This window comes from Stegostoma tigrinum, chromosome 24 (assembly GCF_030684315.1).
Source record: "Stegostoma tigrinum isolate sSteTig4 chromosome 24, sSteTig4.hap1, whole genome shotgun sequence".
NCBI classification, from domain to species: Eukaryota; Metazoa; Chordata; class Chondrichthyes; order Orectolobiformes; family Stegostomatidae; genus Stegostoma; species Stegostoma tigrinum.
Window position 1 is genome coordinate 32,321,993 of NC_081377.1, and position 19,003 is coordinate 32,340,995.

The window sequence follows — 19,003 nt, forward strand, 5'->3', positions numbered from 1 at the left end:
ACTTACAGTCCTCTGGAACCACCCCTGCAGCCAGAGAGGAATTGAAAATTTTTGCGAGCAGTCCCTCCCTCGCCTCGCTTTACAACCTGGAATAATCTCATCTGGCCCTGGAGGTTTATCTACGTTTAAACTACCAGACTGCACAGAACTTCCTCTTTATCAATATTAATCTCACTAATAGCATCATAGACCTTCTCCCTGACTTGTATACCCGTAGTCATCCCTCTCACTAGTGAATATCAACTCAGTCTTTATTTAGAACTCTACGTACATCCTCTGGCTCATGCACAAATTATTGCTGTAGTCTTCAATGGCCCTATTCTTTCATTCTATACTGTCTAACGTTTATGCTGTTCGAACCTTCTGTATCTGCCATAAGCCTGCTTTTTTTTTTACTTACTCCAAAGCTGTGCATCTCTTGAATCCCCCTCCACTAGAGTCCAGCTGTTCTTTTTCCTCCTTTCTTGTTTAGCACTCCCACCCCCAGTGCCATGAATTTGGCTCCCACTGCTTTCCCCGCACCGTCATCTCCCCAGCAGTAACCAAAATCTTATATCTATTAGAAAGGGGATGGTGACAGGGGACTCCTGCACTACCTGCCTTCCTCTACTCTGCCTGGCTGTCAGCTGTGCACTTTCTACCTGTTCAGTCTGCATCTGCTGCATGGCCTTTTCACTGTGCAATCCATGACTCATTCAAAATTGTGGATGCTTCACTGTGAATTACCTGCAGCTCCAGCTCTAAAATGTGGTTCGCCAGGAGCTGCAGCTAGGCACACTGCCTTCACTTGTATTCACCAAAGACATTTGAAGCTTCCCTGATATGGCACACAGTACAAGAGGAATATACCACAGGTGTATATCAGAACTTGGCTGTTTTAACTTCATTTAAGGCAGAGTCCCTCTTCTAAAAGAAATGGTTGTGTAAAAATTTTGTTAACTTAATTCTTTAACCTACATGGCTTAATTATGCTCTCTGATGAAGGGTCTAGGCCCGAAACGTCAGCTTTTATGCTCCTGAGATGCTGCTTGGCCTGCTGTGTTCATCCAGCTTCACACTTTGTTATCTCGGATTCTACAGCATCTGCAGTTCCCATTATCTCTCTCCCTTATCTCTGCTCAGTCGAAACTGAAGAATAAAGCCTTACAAATTGTAAGCCCTGAAAAAGGACCTTTCAAACTATGAACAACAAATAAAGCACCTCTTCTGTGCACTGAATTCCCATGATGCACTAAATTTCCAGTATCTGTCACTCATTTGGGCTGTGCCTTCTCCCACCTGTTTGTATGAAGTGCAATCTAATAGTGGTTATCACATTTGCTTTGCATGTGAAAGGACCCTGGTTCAAAACCAGGTAGAAACATTTACGTGCAATTGCTGGGGGCACAGTAAAGATCTGATTCCTGATTCTTCCCCTCCGTTCAATATTTTCTCCAGGTAGTCTCTGAAAGGTTTAATTCTATTGTCCTCTGTCATGTCTCAAAATTAAGCTATATCAGAAGGCCTTAATTATCATGACATTTGGAGCAGAGAAACCTGTTTCCATTGTAAAACTCCAGACCAACGAGCAGCCCATTCAGGCAACAGCAGTGATGGCTGGACTTACCAATGTAAATAAACAGTGTGACTCGCTGTCTCAATGAGCCATTAGTGTTAACATGTGCTCCAAAAGACCAATACAAGTCATACTGCAACTGATGAAATAACAGGCTAACAAATCACAGTGTGTTGTTTTTCTTTATATAAGAGAGAAGGAGGAAAATTTAAACAGTGGGCTGAAGAAAGCGAGGCACGTGTGGGTCTGGCAAAATACTTCCTTGAAACACCATGCCTTGTGACTAACTGACCTGTTTCTCACTGTGTTGATAGCCTTGTGAAAGAATCACTTCCCCAGTCTAGAACAGAACTATCAATGTCTTGGATGTTTGGGCGTATTGGAGAGTCAGTGCAGGGCCTGGGGGATTTCTTATTTGTCCATGTCTTCTAACCATGGTTAGTGTTACCGTTTTCAAGTATTCAATAACTCTGTGTTTCTGCCTTTCTCAGGTGCAATTACGGAACAGACGAAAGAAGAAGGGTGAGTGGAAATCTGCTTTCTGAAGTCTGAGTCACTCATACTTTAATATACCATATACCTTAATCCCACTCCAAAGTTATTCTTCAGTTTCAATTGAGCTGAGATAAGGGAGTCCCAGTTTTAACACCTGGGTCTGCTGTTCTCCAAAGTTAGCATTTAACGCCCCAGCCTCTGACTGTCAGGTACCAAATTATACTAGATATTTCTACTTTTCTTCTGGTATTGTAGGTTCTTGAAGATGTGATATTTGGGACAGTTCAAATAGGGAAAAGGGGGACTATGGAGGGATTTGATAATTAAAATTTAAGAATTAATGGATTAGTGATTGGGGATATACTGTTGTGGGGATGGAACTTGATGGGTAAGCGGAAAATAGTGTAACTGATCAGAAGTTCGGACGAGGTTTAGCTGGTGAAATAATGGAGAACTTATGATGGTTACTACTAATCCAGATGCTTACACTAACACAGTTAGTGAATTTGAATCAGATTTTAAATTTTTAAAATTTAAATAAAATGAATATAAAGATAATATCAATGGTGACCATGAAGCCACTGGTTTATATTAAAAACTCAACAGATTTACTAAATGCCTTTTAAGAAATGAAACCTGCTGCCCTTACTAGTCTGGTCCATTTGTGACTGTGGCAGGCAGGCATGAAGACAGGCAGACACTGTAGGTCTCTAAAGTTTGCTGACTCTCACCTGATAAGGCCTAACAAGCAATGGCCTAGTGGTATTATTGCTGGACTGTTAACTCAGACACCCAGATAATGTTCTGGGGACGTGGTTACAAATCCTGTTATGGCAGATGGTAAAATTTGAATTCAATAAATATCTGGAATTAAGAGTCTAATGATGACCATTAATTCATTGTTGATTGTTGGAAAAACCCATCTGGTTCACTAATGTCCTTTAGGGAAGGAAACTGCTATCCTTACCTGGTCATGCCTACATGTGATTCCATACCCAAAGCAACTGGCCTCTGGGCAATTAGGGATGGGCAATAAATGCTGCCAAACCAGCGATACCCTTATCCTGTGAATAAAGAAAAAAAAAAGCCATTCATTTAAAGAGGATCATAAAACAGAATCGCCCTTACAGCCATAATCTGGCATTGGATTTGGATACCACAAAGAAATTCCTCACCTAATTGACTATGCAGAGTTGTCATTACTAATATTTTAGGATTACTAAAGTGGGAGAGATAGCCCACAGACTAGTTGAGGGCCAGAGTCTAACAATGATTTGATTACTAAACATGACTATCACCCAGTTTCCCAGTCTCCTCCATCTCTATGCTGTGGCCTGTACCCCATCAGAGCACAGCCCTGGGAATCTTCAACACTGACTTCATGATGTCTAACTCTTATTCTAATCAAATATGGGCAAGGAACATCCTGCTGGTATCAACCATTATCCTCCCACAACTGATAAATCAGTATTTCTCCATGTTGGAGCACATTTAGAAGAAGCACCAAGGACAGCTAGAGGACAGAAGGACTCTGGTGCAGAACTTCAATGTTCATCACCAAAAGAGGTTATGTAGTACTACTACTACTAGTCATATGCTGCCAGATTGGGCTTGTAGCTGCTGATGGGAGAACAAACACAAGGGAAGAAATAGCTCACCTTGTTCTCACCGACCTGTTTGTCCATTACATTTTTGATGGGAAAGACCATTCTACGGTCCCTTATGGAGACAAATTCCATTCGGTTCTTCTTGAGCCTGTTCTTTTGATGTCATATGTTTATCTGTGACAGGAGTTGCAACTGCACTTAGTCGTAGACGGATATCATGCAGGGACCTCGGTATGGGCGAGTGTTACGGCTGGCTCTGGAAGAAGAAAGAACAATTTAGATTCATGTCACAAAAATGGAAACGCTGCTGGTTCGTGCTGAAGGGACCAAATCTATACTGGTACAACAGTGAAAATGTGAGTGTGCAAGGAAGGTGTGAGGAGCTGCCTGAAAGCCTCATTTTTTAAAAAAATTCTGCTGGGAATGTGGATTTTGCTGGCTGACCTGTATTTATTGCCCATTCTTAGCTGCCCTTGAAAAGGGATTTGGGCTAAAGGCAGATATATGGAGTTAGGCCACATCAGCCATGATCTCGTTGAATGGTGAAACAAGCACGAGGGCTGTATGGCCTACTCCTGTTCCTATGTTCCTAAGAGCCTGAGCAGGGTACTGAAAAGCATCTTATAAATTGCATGCATTGCTGCCATTGTGTTTTGATGGTGAAAATGCAAACATGGAAGGTAATGGAAGCAGAGGCCAGTTAAGAGGGCTGCTTTGTCCTGGATGGTGTTGACTTTCTTAATGTTGTTAGAGCTGCATCTATCCAAGCAGGTGGAGAATATTCCCTTACACTCCTGACTTGTACCATATAGACTGTGGACAAGCTTTGGGAAGCCAGGAGGTGAGTTAATCACTGCAGAATTTCAAGCCTGTGACCACAGTAGGTGTGTGATTAATCCAGTTCAGTTTCTGGTCAACAGTAAACCCTAGGATGTTGACACTGGGGGATTTAGTGATGGTTATACCATTAAATGTCAAGGGATGATGGTCGGCTTCCCTCTCGTCTCAAAGACGGAATGTTGCACATGTTTGGTGTGAATTACTTGCCACTTATCAACTCAAGCCTGGATGCTATTCAGAACTAGGGGTGGGTTGGCTCAGTTGGCTGAACAACTGGTTTGCAATGTAGAGTGACAGCAACAGCATGAGTTCAACTGCTGCACCATCTGAGATTACCATGAAGATAAACATCAATCTCTCCCCCCTACCTGAAGTAACCCTCATGTTAAACCACTAGCAGTCTCTGATGAGATAGCTGCCCAAATGTCCTCCAAAACTATGGTGACTTTATCCAAAGATTTAGAACATAGAGATAGAGGCTGCTTCCGTGACTGAAGAATCAGAATGGTACTGAATATTATGCAATTATCAACAAACATTCCCACTTATGACCTCATGAGAGAAGGAAAATCATTGATGAAGTAGCTGAAAATAATTGGGCCCAAGCTCCCAGATTTAACTGATCCTGCTGTCCCCTCCCACATGTGGAAGAGAGTTCCAAACATCTACCATCCTTTGTGTAGCAGTGCTTCCTAACATCTCTCCTGAATTGTCTAGCCCAAGTTTTCAAACTATGCCAGGATAATAAAATGTGAGGCTGGATGAACACAGCAGGCCCAGCAGCATCTCAGGAGCACAAAAGCTGACGTTTCGGGCCTAGACCCTTCATCAGAGAGGGGAATGGGGTGCGGGTTCTGGAATAAATAGGGAGAGAGGGGGAGGCGGACCGAAGATGGAGAGAAAAGAAGATAGGCCCGAAACGTCAGCTTTTGTGCTCCTGAGATGCTGCTGGGCCTGCTGTGTTCATCCAGCCTCACATTTTATTATCTTGGATTTTCCAGCATCTGCAGTTCCCATTATCACTTTCAAACTATGCCCCCTAGTTCTAGAATTCCCAAACAATGGAAATAGTTTTTTTTTCCTGTTAATACCTTGAAGATTTTCAATCAGATCACCTCTTTACCTTCTAAATTCCACAGAAAACAAGTCTAATTTGTGTAGTCTCTCCTCATAATTTTACCCCCTGAAGCTTAGCATCTTCCAAACCTGCAACATAAACCACATAAAGCTTCAAAGCCACACACTATCCAACATAGAACAATATTGCTATTCCTTCACTGTTTCTGGGTGAAAATTCTGTAACTCCCTCCTTAACAGTGCTGTGAGTGCACCTACAAGATTTAATAAAGAAGGTAGCTCAGCAACACCTCCTTGAGAAGAATAAGGGATAGTCATTAAATAATGGACTAGTCAGCAATGCCCACATCCTATGACTTTTTTTTAAAACTGTTTGTGGGCTGAGGAAGTTCTGGATGAAATCGTGCTTACACTGCAAATAAGGCAACTACCCTGAATTTCTTCAGCCTTGTTTGGGATGAAGCAATTCAAGATTAAATTAAGAAACAGATTCAACAAACACTAATTCGTAAATGTGACAAATGAATTATGTGATGATCACTTGTAGCATCTTTTTTGAGTTTCAGTGACAAGTGTGGCTAGTGACAGGTGAGTATTCCCACAATTGAGAATGGGAAGGGCCCATGGCCCATGGCAAACCTCTCCCAAACTCTCTGCATCCATTCGTTAGCTTTTGACTGGTGTTTGGAGATCACTGCAGTTATTGGCAACACATAACAGGAGTTGTTTCATACCCTGGTGTAGTTTGTATGGCAGTGAATGGTGCATCACACCCCCATGCCATTGCCACTTGAATTCCCTGACATCTTCCTGTTCCTCCTCCTTTCCTCACTGACCAGCTATAATTGAGACTGGAACTGTGAGTAAGGGGGTCCGCTCTCAATTAGCTGGTATGAGTGATTTCTTGTTTTTGCCCTGAGATCAGAGTCTGTGTCTTGTTGGAATGGGGTGGAGGGGATATAATGTTGCTTTTGGTTTGTGGATGGTCTTTGTTCTGCTCGCATGGGGTAAGAAAATTAGTTAACGCATGTTTAAAAGGTTCAGAGGAAAGTCTGTCAGCTGAATTGTAAGGGTGAAAAGAAAAAGATGAAACAAATTGAAGTAAATTAATGCTTGTGGTGAAACTATTTCTGAATAACTTGTTTGTGGTTCCTCAAAGGATGAGAAAGCCGAGGGATTAATCAAATTGATTTCATACTCGGTGGAGGCAGCTGGAGAGCACAAAAGAAAATTGTAAGTGTCTGATACCCCTCTCCCCTTTTTTATTGTGAATGTAAATTGTGGGTGGTGTGATGCGATATTGAGAGGACAGGGGAATAATGCTCCCCATACATTTGGCACCAGTTCAGGAAAATTCTGGTGTTAGGCTGCCTGATAGTTACCTTGACTACAGTTGACAGGTAGCTTGGGAGAAATAACAAGGGCAACAGAATGACCTAGAATTCGGGAGGGGCTGTGTACATCAAAACCTCTCTAATTTTAACCATACCTGTTCTGATTCTAATTCTGGTCAATATTTTATGCACTCTTTCCAAAATTCATCAAGTCAAGAGGCGAGCGAACACAATGTGATTGTGTGCCAAGTGTAAACACTCTGTGTCAAGGACCTTGTAGGGTGGTAGAGGGTTATATCATCCTGTGTATCTTAATTTTTAGTCAAACTATCTTCCCCTCTCTCGGCAGTGTATTCCAGCTTTGTCACCAGAAGTTCAAGTCCTTTGTCTTTTCAGCAGACAATGTAGATGAAATGAGGAAGTAAGTAGTGCTCTTGATACAGCTGAAATGGTATAGCTGTAAACTCTTAACATTGTGTGTTGTGCACTTTAAAAAAAGACTAAATTGAACATATAGATTGACAAATGCTTAATCTATCTCCTGGAATATAATAAAACACCTAGAGTTTTTGCCCTTGATACGTGGTTGGAGATGGCTTCTCACAGCCCTGTATCCAAGGAAACAATACCTCATGTCAGTGCTAACACACCATACTTCAGCGATGACACATCCCTTGCTGTGCTTTTTTGCTCGGTGCAGTCTGTGGTGTCTCTGCTCCTAACTCTGTTCTTAATATATAGGTGGATTAACAGCCTCATCAGTGCCATTCAAAAGTACAAAACTGAGAAACCCTCTGAAAACAAAGAGGAAGGTAAGAAGCTTGAGGCAGAAAAGCTTCCAGAGTTCCCGCCAAACTCTGAACCAATAAAATGTGTGTGTTGAATATACTAGGAACTGGAGCCCAGCAATTGTTGCACAATCCTATATTGATTCGTAGATATTGGTTCCCTGGGAAAAGCAACCTCTTTGAATTTATAATTGATAACATACTGCATTCATTGTAGCACATGTGCAGAGTGATAACGAACCAGTGCAACTACAGGCATTCAAAGTGTGCCATTAACAATATGATAAATAAATATATCTTTGAATAAATACTTTGCTGTACTTGATACTGAACTGTGGAGCATAGGTTCCCAGATTCTCAGAGTTTACTGAAGTGCCAGTGTACATAAAGTTCTGAGGTGGAGCTTCAACCCATGATTTTGTAATCCAGAAAATTGTTTGATACCCATTATCCAACCTAAAACTGACTATCTTTCCAGACATACTTATTCATACAGTGTGGCATCACAGATCAGGTGCAAACCTGCAGATGTCTTGTTCTCAAAATCAAGATCATTGTTTTCATTGAATGTATCTTCTGTATTTAACTCTCCACCCTCCCCACTCACAATACCTGACCTTTTGCTGATGTCCTGACTTTCATTGGAATATAGATTCCATATGCTGTGGATACTTTCTCCAGTACCTCACCAACATGTCCATTGCCAACAGTGCGAATGTTGGGTGCTGATTGGATTTGGAACAGTTATCACAAATCTTGCGTTTTGGGACATTTAGCAGCCAAACACTTCCCTAGCTAGGATCAATTAATTCAGCATTTGCTGGTTAAACCTGAGAATTTCCTAGTCTATCTGGCCATCTCCTTATTGAATACACTGTGCCACTGGAGTCCCACTAGAAATAGTGGAATCGATCTTTACTTTATCTTGGGTAAGGTTGGATCAGGGTTATTAATGTTCTCATGGGTGAGGTTGTTGACTTGCTCGCCGAGCTGGCTTGTTCTTGTTCAGATGTTTCATCAACATGCTAGGTGACATCATCAGTGGAACCTCCGACCAAGTGATGTTATTCTACTCTGCTTGGAATTTATACTGTTTGGTCCATTATGGTGAGTAGTGTTATTTCCAGTTTTGATCTGTATGGCATTTGAATATGGGGTCCAATTCAATCTGTTTGTTGATTGCATTACAGGTGGAGAATCATGCCTCTAGGAATTCCTGTGTGTGCCTATGTTTGGCTTGAGCTACTATGGTTACCTTGTCCCAGTTAAACTGATGGCCTTCATTGTCTGAGTTTACTGATATTAAGGAGAGTTCATTGTGCTGCCTTGCTGTTAGTTGATGTTCATGTATTCTGATGGCTAGTTTCCTTCCTGTCTGTCCAATGAAATGTTTGTGGCAGTCATTGCATGGTAATCAGACAGACAGGAAGAAAACTAGCCATCAGAATACATGAACGTAAACTAACAGCAAGACAGCACAATGAACTCTCCTTAATATCAGTAAACTCAGACAATTCAATTTAATTGGGACAAGGTAACCATGGTAGTCCTAGTCAAATGTAGATACACATGGGAAATCCTAGAGGCATGGTTCTCCACCCGTAATGCAATCAACAAACATATAGAATTGGACCCCATATTCAAACCTAGACAGATCAAAACCTCAAATGATACTACGCACCATATACGGACCAGACAGCATAAATTCCAAGCAGAGTAGCATAACATCGCTTCAGCGGAGGCTCCATTGATAATTTCACCTGGCATGGTGATGAAATATCTGAACGAGAACAAGTCAGTTCAGCAATGAAATCAACAACCTCACCCACAACCTGAGCTACAGATCTTTGCCATAACTTTAAGTGTTCTCATGGGGTCCGGGGATAAAATATATTTTCTTTGTTGTAATACATATTCCTGCCAAATGGGGGAGATGTAGTGTCATCTATGTTGCGCATAGCCCTACTGCACTCCCAAGCTTGTATTTTTTTTAAAAATGACATGTTGTGTTTGATTTTGCTTTTGTTAAAACTGATTACCTGTCCCACTGCAGACTGCTGGAGTGAGACAGAGACTGAAGAATGTGATGATTCTCCAGAAACAACTGGCACTCCTCGATCCAAATCCTACCTTGTAAGTACTGTCAAATTTGAAGTGAATAGAAAATAGGCAAAGAAAACATTCAACATTGTTTCAAAGTAAGCTGAATGAGGGAAAGGGCCACAAATACTAGAGATGATGCAGTAGCCTGCCAGTGGGTGTAAAAGACGCAGTGGGGCACTGACTTGCAGGACTAGATAACACCTGACTTAAGTGTGGAATCCAATGCAATGCGCTCTCTGCTGGAAGAAGTCCAAGCTCTTTCTGAGCTGACCAGTCACTACATCATAGTTCCTGCCCTCTTCTCATTCCTCCACCCCCATTACTCTCTTGAATCTTCTGAAGGTTGTTATTCCCTTGTGGGTTACTGTTCAGTGGGTACCAATTGCTCCCTGAGACTTTGTCCTTGTAATCAATCTCCATGTATGACTAAATACTGAGAGCATTGAAGGGATATTCAACAACAGGCCCAATGTTCTGTATTACTTAATGTTCATACATGGGGAATAATCAGTGGCTGTCATGATTAGCTGTTAAACCTGCCTTTAGAAAGGGATAAGAGATGGGAGGGAGCAGAAAAAAGGGAGAAGTGGAAGATAGAAGGAAAGAATTGATTGTTGGAGAATTGAAAATGGCTAATTTTTCAAGAGTAATATTTTTTCACGAGTACTTAACCAAACAGTAGCTAATAATTGTCACAATGAATCATGCCTTCATTTGTTTGTAGAGGAGCAGCAATCTTTCACCTACAGAACAATTCAGACGCTCAACAGGTAACTATGGACAAGTTGGACGCAGTGGAGACACTGGCCGTCTTAGTGAGCCATCCAGCCCCAGTAAGGAGAGGAAGCCTTTTCCAGGTAGGAGGAATTGGACAAATCCTCAAAGCTGCTGACAGAATGTGTCTTTCAAGAAAATCTCATCTCTTCAAGATAATCTGAGTCCATTTGCCCCCATCCACTTTCCATACTCAAAATATTCACTGACAAATTAGACATATTCCACTCCTCTTCAGTCAATTCCTACTGCTCTTCCTCCTTTCCCTCTGTGTCTCAGGTTCAGTGCCACTGTTTCTGTGTTCTCTTAACACAATTGGTGACATGAGCTTCTGGCTAAACTTTGAAAACAGCCACAATGGTGGGATCTATTTGACAAAATTTCCAGATATGTCCTATCCAGAAAAGCAAGACAGGATCAATGTGGTCATCTGCCACCTCATCAGCTTGCTCAAACATCAGCAAAGTGATTGTAGGCTTTACCAACTATGTTATTAAGTGGCACTTATGCGAAAGCAATATGCTCTGTTTGGATTCAGTGAGGTAGATTCTGCTCCAGACCTCTTTCCAATCTTTCTTCAGATATGGACAAAAAAATCTGGATTGTGGAGATCAGACAAAAGTGACTTCTGTTAACACCAATGCAGTACTTGACTGAATTTGACAACAAGGAATCAATAAAATTGAAGTTGATGTAAATCTGGGAGAAAACACTTCACTATTTAGAATCATACCTAACAACAAACAAAGATGGTTGCAGTGTTCTAAACACAACCATCTTCATAAGCTTATCCAAAAATCTTTTTCTCTGCAATAACACCAGAAATGGGGATGTTCACTGACAGTTATAACGCAGTACAATTCTGTTGCAAAGAGGCAGTGCATACACATGTGCAGCATACTTGGACAACATCCATGTTTAGGCTGATAACAGTCAAGTGTCATTTGCACCGCTCAAGTGTCAGTCATTGATCATTTTAAAAAAATGTCTAACAACTTCCCTTGTTATTAAATCACACTAACAACATTGAACCTTCTACTGTCAATGGTCATTATTGGCCAGAAACAGAATAAACAGCCACATAAATGCTGTGGTGTCCAGAGCAGTTTAGAAGCTTAGTATTCTGCAGCAAGTGACTCATCTCCTGCTTCCCCAAAACCTTACCAGCACCTACAAAAGTTTAAATCAGGAACGTGATGGAATATTATACACTTGCCTGAATAAGTGGATCTCTAACAATTCCTGAAACTTAACACTACCAGTATGGACAGCCGACTTGATTGAGGCACTCAATTCAGTACTTTAAAGACTCACTCCATCCAATGCCAGCACAATGTGGCTACAGAAACCTATCAAACAGCCCCTCCCAAACAGCCCACCTCTTAGAGGACAAGGTTAACATGTGAAACATCAACTCAAAGTTCCCCTGCAAGTTAAGTAGCTGCTCTGACTAGAAAATATATTGCTGTTCCTTTATTATTACTGGATCAAATATCTGGAACAATTGTGGGAGTACCTTCACACAAGCAGTATTGTTTGAAGAAAGCAGTTCATCATCACTTTCATGGGCAATTAGGGAGTGGTAATAAATGCTGAACTTAACAGAAAAGCTAACATTCCAGGAATGATTAAAATTAAAGAGAAACATCCTCCATTATCATCCAACAGAATGATTGCCCTCACCTGATTCAACTCTTTTTATCCTTATTGTGGCCAGGAGCTTAGTAAAACTGATACTCTTTTCGTTTCCTGTTTGTTGCCCCTGGAATAACCCCTTCCCCTCGCCAACACAAACATCTATCCACAACCCTTTACTTTTCCTACAACCTGCTGCCATGCACAATAAAAGGATTGCATTGAGCTGTTGTTTCTGTCCCTGCATTGTTAAGTCATTTCCTGGCTTTCGTTGTTTAGATCTACAGATGGAAAATAAGCTGTTAGGTGAGGTAATTGTAACTGGTCACTATCAGTTGAAACGCATGCCCAAATTAGTACTTTGGGGGATGTGAGCAAAATCTATGTACCTGGACAAGTAGAATTCTACAGAACTACTTGTTGAGTGAGGACCAGTTCCAGAATAGCCTCAGTGGAAGCTTTGCATTGAATTTATAAACAATTGTCTGTTTCCTCAGAATCACAGATTTCTGCCACTTCAAACTTTTTAGCCCACGCCTAAAAAATATTTCACTCAATTAATTAAGGTTTAGTTTCCTCTAGTAGTGACCGATAAACTTATTGGAATTTAACGTTTGTGAATTCATTCAATGCAGCCATAAGTCGATTATTTTCATGTGATCTATAAGGTATTTGGGTTTTCCAGGACCATAGTAGTCCATTCATATGAATCAATTTTGACCATCTTAGATAAAGTGGTTTTAAAAAAAAAGCCAAAGGAATTCCAGGAGCTTGAATTTCCACTTTATACAACTGTTAGGAAACAAGATTTTTCAGTGTCTGTTACGGAAGCTTACTGATGTTTCTGTCCATTTGTTTTTAGAACCTGGTCAAGGCTCAAATGATGAGCTGGAGACATTAATAAGAGTCTTGCAGCAGGAAGGTGTGTCACTGATCGGTAAGGAACAACCCTTTCGGAAAGATTATCATTGGTCATTCATCAGACGAAACAAGAATCCCATCATCAATGAGAAAGCACATTATCTGAGAACACTGCAGAGCACTCTGAAGGCATGTGATTAGATTAATGCCATTCTGTGGTTTGTCTGCATTGTGATTTTTGAAATTTTTTACAGTAATCACTAACCCTTATTATTTGGATATTTTCAGGCAAAGATAGTAGATTTACAATCCATTAATAAGATCCTGGAGGATCCGAATTTAACAGCAGAAAAGTTTCGAATTTGGAAAGACAAAAACCAGGAGCTACTGGCAGACATCCAGAAGGTTCAGCAGATTGCAACTGAAGGATGGAACGAGGAAGCCAAGCAGTTAGCTCCTGAATCAGGAGCATTTATGACAGAAATGGGAATGGGTGCCTCAGAAAATCCTTTATCTTGTTTTGATATGGAACCATTGTCAGCAGAAATCTCAGCATCCATGTCAGATATGGAATTGGACAACAGAAAAGGACACTGTACAGACAGTGCATCTTTAAAACTAGGAATTGGAGAAGACAATTGCATAGAAGGGTTGAATTGCCAACCAGAATCTGGCACAGACAGGACTCAAAGCTGTCCCAAATCATCTAGCAACTCAAGATCTGTACTGTGGCAGCCTTAAGATCAGACCAGATCAATGAGAACCAAGAGAAGTGAACCCCTATGTATGAGCATGAAGCTAAGCCTTGTTTATTCCGTTCATTGCCCTGAACAAATTTGGCAGTCTTCCCCCACACTAATGTTCATAATGTCTCTTAAGACTATTTCATTGAACAATATCATTATTAAGCATGATCCTATATTCAGTTAGTAATCACATGTGCACTTCTAGTGCAGACTGCTGGATTGTGATTAGAAGAGGATGCTGTGGCTGATTGTTCTCTTACCTTTATTGCCAACCAAGGGTGACACAGTGGTTAGCGCTGCTGCCCCACAGTACCAGGAACATAGGTTCACAGGTTAGATGGATTGGCCATTCTAAATTGCCCATAGTATCCAGGGATGTGCAATCGAGGTGAATTAGCAGTGAAATGAAGGACTGTGGGGGTAGGAGGTGTATTTGGGTGGAATGCACTTGGCGGGTTGTTGTGGACTCGATTGGCCACATAGCCTGCTTCCACACTGTACGGGTCCTATGATTCTATCCTTGAGTACAAAGACCAATTTTAACATACATACAACTAAATCACGTGAGTCCAGCTAACAGTAGAGAATGGTAGTCAAATATTGTACTTTCTTCTGGATACTGAACTCTTTAAAGGATTAGTTTGAACCTTTAAATTCTCCTAAACTTTATGCTGAAGATATTCTGTTTGATGCCATTCTCAATTTGTTATTCTGTCTCTCTCCTCATCCATAAAGAAACAACTCACTCTAGCAAAAAGAATGTAGAGGCACTGGAGAAACTGTGGAATAGATTAAGAAGGAAACAAAAGGGTGAGTTTACATACAGAGAAAGGATTAATAGGCTGTGTCTATTGTCTGCAAAAAAGGAGTGAGCAATGACCTAATTCTGCTGCTGCTGTTTGTAACTATTCCTGTTAGGAGATCTTTCATGGTATGCCTCACTTACCTTGTGCTAGTCTCTTGCATCTATTGCAGCTTGTCAGCCATCACTCTGAGAGCCATCATTTCTGCTGCCTTCCACTTTGCCTTAGAACTTTTCAGTTCTAAACAAATAGCTGAAATCCTGACATTTTCTTCTCTGGATGTCATTCTTCAGTGTTCTCTTTGCTCTTTCAATTTAACACACCTCATTTGTTTTTGATCCATAAATGGAATTTTTAGCGTGTATCCTGGCATCCATATTTCATGCACCTTCATGTTCTTCTGTGAATCTTTATATAATTGCCCACATTTGAGGCATACAGAAAAGTGGATACTGTATGATATCTTGTGAGCTTTCCTGTTGACACATCGTTGCAATCACTTTGGCAGTCTCTAATCTAATATATACATCAGGTCTGGCATCTTCAGTTATCATTTGTCCTAAAGAGACAAACTTAACTATTTGCTCCAGGATGATACTGTTTATTTCAATCTTCATTTTAGTTTCTTCTGATGTATTCCGTTGAACCACCATTGTTTTGTCTTTTTGGTGTTTGTACTCAAGTCATATTCTAAATTTCTGTAATTGCTTCTAATTCTGTTTCTCCAAAGGCTTTTAGAAGTTCTGTTGTTACTGCATCAATACCTGGACCTTTTCCTGTATTCACTAATTTCACAGCATTCTTTACTTTTCAAAACTAATTTTTGGTTAATGTTGCCTCTTCACGACTCCTCAACGTGTGTGTGTGTGTGTGTGTGTGTGTGTGTGTGTGTGTGTGTGTGTGTGTGTGTGTGTGTGTGTGTGTGTGTGTGTGTGTGTAAAATATATATACAAAATTTATGTATTCTGTCCACCTTTATTGGAGCCTAATAGAGATCTTTAACTTTTTTTTGTAATTATGCCAATTTTTTGATAGCATTGATGCAAAGGGAATGTTTCCTCTTGGGGTGGGGAAGAGCATCATTAGAGGTCATCAATACAAGATAGTCACTAAGAAATTCAAAAGGAATACTGAAGAAACTTAGTATGGATTTTGTCACCACAGTTGAAGTGAATACTATAGTTGCTTTTAAGTGGTTGCCAGAAAAACGCATAAGGGAAGAAGGGAATAGTGGGTTACTATGATAGATTGTAGTTGATGTTGAATGAATGGCTAAAATTGATCATGACAATGGCATGGATTGGTTGGGCCAAAAAATGGCCCATTCCTGTGCCATATAGCTTTGGTAATCCTATGATGTACACTTGCATGGGCAGCAGTAGTGGTATCTTGCTGCTTTCCTGCATGAATCTGATTTATGAATATGTGTTGGTTGTGTATTAGGTAAAGGATCATAAAATAACTTGGACAATACTGTGGAGACTCATGATTGGTTTACTCCTGACTATAGCTAGGTACAGTACACAAGACATAATAGTCATGGTATCCAGTACTTAAGTGATCAAACATGACATAGCAATTATGAAGTGATAATGGGATAATGAAATGTCAGGCTGGATGAACACAGCAGGCCCAGCAGCATCTCAGGAGCACAAAAGCTGACGTTTCAGGCCTAGACCCTTCATCAGAGAGCCTTCTAGGCTCGAAACGTCAGCTTTTGTGCTCCTGAAATGCTGCTGGGCCTGCTGTGTTCATTCAGCCTCACATTTCATTAACATAGCAATTATGAAGTTGACCTCAAACCTGGCATCCAAATGTGTTCACAAACAATATTCAGCGCTCAGATGCTCATACTGTGGGTTGACTCTCAATGCCCTCCAAAGCAGAACAGTAAACCATTTTTTCAGGACAAATGCGTATGGTCAATGAATGCTACATCACTTGTACTACTAAGAAGTTTTAAACTTTTGACTTTTGAGTGATTTGATAGTACAAAATAGTTGCTATTAGAAAATAATTTAAAGTTATGCACAGTATATATTACTTTAATAAACCTGAAAACATTAAATGTATTTTACCTTGATTCCTTCGGTTCTCAACTTAAATGGGATTGAGTGTTCTGTCTCTGGATTGGACACTAATGTGTGCGATGCAGTAAATACGTAGGAAACCTTTTGACAATTTTAAACATGACATTTGACCAACATAAGTTGGGAAATTAAGAAAAGGGCTTAAGGAAAAAATTCTTCAGTAGTGTTTTTAAAACTTGAACTTGCAAAACCAAGTGAAAACCAATACTGTCAAGAAAAGCAACAGAAATAATGCAGACCTGAAAGAGTTATGGATATTTTAGCTTTTGAAGACTAAACCTTGGATTAAAGGTGAAGCATAGTGTCCCAATAACATCCAACGTCTGCTTCTGGAAAGCTGGGTGGCACAGTGGTTAGAACCGTGGTTCGATCCCAGCCATGAGCGACTATCTGTGTGGGTTTTGCACATTCTCCCTGTGTTTGCATGGGTTTTCCCCCTCAGTCCAAAGATCTGCAGGTTAGGTGGATTGGCCAAGCTAAATTGTCCATAGAGTCGAGGGATGTGCAGGCTAGATGGATTAGCCATGGGAAATGCAGAGTTACAGGGATAGGTTGGGAAGGGGAGTGTCTGTGTGGGACACCGTTTGAGGAGTCGGTGTGACTCGATGAGCTGAAGCGCCTGCTTCCACACTGTTGAGATTCTATGATTCTACAATGAACTTCAGTGGAAAATTACTGGAGAAAATGAAAAAAAGATGGATTCAAATCATAGCCAAAGAACAGGTTTGTATTTTTAAAAAGTTTAATTGAATGGTGTGGTCAATATTAAAGTAAGCATTGTGAAAAATGGTATAAAATGTTAAATATGTAAGATCTTTATTGCAGGCGTGAGAGACTAAAAGGATTGAGATCACAAGAAGAGAGCCTGATTGATTATTGTGACCATTTAAAAAAATCAACTACAGCAGCTGGCTGTTTGGGATGATTGTACAATCAAAATTAAGAATCTAATTGAGAATTCTGACACAATCTATTAGTGAACCATTTGTTGCTGAAGTGAAAAAACACTTTCATTTTCTCAGTCTGTTAAATCTATAATGAATTTAATTTTCTGTAATAAAACCAAAGTACTGGAGAAACTCACCAGATCTGGCAGCTTCTGGGCAGAGAAGCGGTTACCATTTTGAAGTCCAATATGACACTTCTTCAGAATGAAATGAATTCGACTTGAAATGTTAACTGTGTTTCTCTCTGCCAGCCTGCTGAATTTCTCCAGAAGTTATTACAAATACTAACATTTTTAATATGTTAGCTTTTAATTTGCCTGTAATTAGTCAACTTGGTGCCCATTTCAAATCTGTAAACAGGAGTACAAAATTAACACCTTCAAGCATCTTAGTCATCAGTTTGTTCTCTTGTAATTTGCAGGTGAAAGTGAACAAAGAGAGAGAGAGGGAGGGTTTTAAGACTTTTCCTGTAACACCACACATTCACTCAAGTAAACACTACTTTTAAGCTAATCTGATAATCTCCAACCTCACTTTCCTGCATTCTCCCCATAACCCTTGATGCCCTCATGGTTTACAATTCAGTCTGTCTCAGCCTTGAATGTACAATCCAGCCTGGACAGCTCTCTGCAGCAAAGGATTCTTAAAACTTGTACTTCTAAACTCGAGTGGAATACAACTTATTTTTAACCCAATTGAAAAAAAACCCACTTCACAGCTATATGTTAGCTATATTCTAATTAATCTCTGGAGTGGTTAGGACTTGAACACAATCCTCCTGGCCAGAAGGTCTTTTAAAAGCAAGCATGATCTTCCTTCGATATTCTGCCACAGAACTATCAAAACTTTTAATTCTGTCTGTCTCCTCCTCACCCAGATCTGTGGCTGAGTTTTCAGGGATATCTCAGAAACCCTTCTCTCCTCAAAGTCAAAGTCAGTTTCCATGCTATGTGGATCATGCATGCCTTGCATCCTAGTAAAATTGCTAGTTAGCTTTCCTCGAGAGCCCAACTGTCTCCATCTTGGAACTAAAAGGGTAGTTTTAAAGCACAACTGTTTGCGGTCCAATATTTTCAACACTTTTCTGGAATCCTGGACACTTTCCACCTCAATGCTGTTAGGCCACAGGCTGCTGCCTGTACCTGTAAAAGTAAACACCTTGCATTTTTTTCATTGTAGAATAATCTCAAATAGTTAAACTAGCCAGGCTTTGTCTGAAGTACACTTTAGAACAGGTGACATGATCTTCATTCCATCTTAAAAATCCAGTCACTAAACATAACAAAACTGTTAAGATCATGTTTGTAACTCATTCAGATGTAGGGATATCCCAGGTGATATCAAACAT

The 19,003-nt window shown here is 40.4% G+C and overlaps 1 protein-coding gene across 1 annotated transcript in view; it reads left to right on the plus strand.

The window, feature by feature from the left end:
- cnksr1 (connector enhancer of kinase suppressor of Ras 1) overlaps positions 1–16,283 on the plus strand; it is a 75,844-nt gene extending 59,561 nt beyond the window's left edge. The window contains exons 13-21 of the mRNA XM_048557679.2: positions 2,047–2,077; positions 3,841–4,013; positions 6,734–6,807; positions 7,258–7,329; positions 7,650–7,720; positions 9,750–9,829; positions 10,524–10,656; positions 13,071–13,258; positions 13,358–16,283. Of these exons, the coding sequence (XP_048413636.1) occupies positions 2,047–2,077; positions 3,841–4,013; positions 6,734–6,807; positions 7,258–7,329; positions 7,650–7,720; positions 9,750–9,829; positions 10,524–10,656; positions 13,071–13,258; positions 13,358–13,810 (1,275 nt within the window). The 3' untranslated portion in view covers positions 13,811–16,283. The remainder of the gene's footprint in view (positions 1–2,046; positions 2,078–3,840; positions 4,014–6,733; positions 6,808–7,257; positions 7,330–7,649; positions 7,721–9,749; positions 9,830–10,523; positions 10,657–13,070; positions 13,259–13,357) is intronic.
- The last annotated feature ends 2,720 nt before the right edge of the window (positions 16,284–19,003 follow it).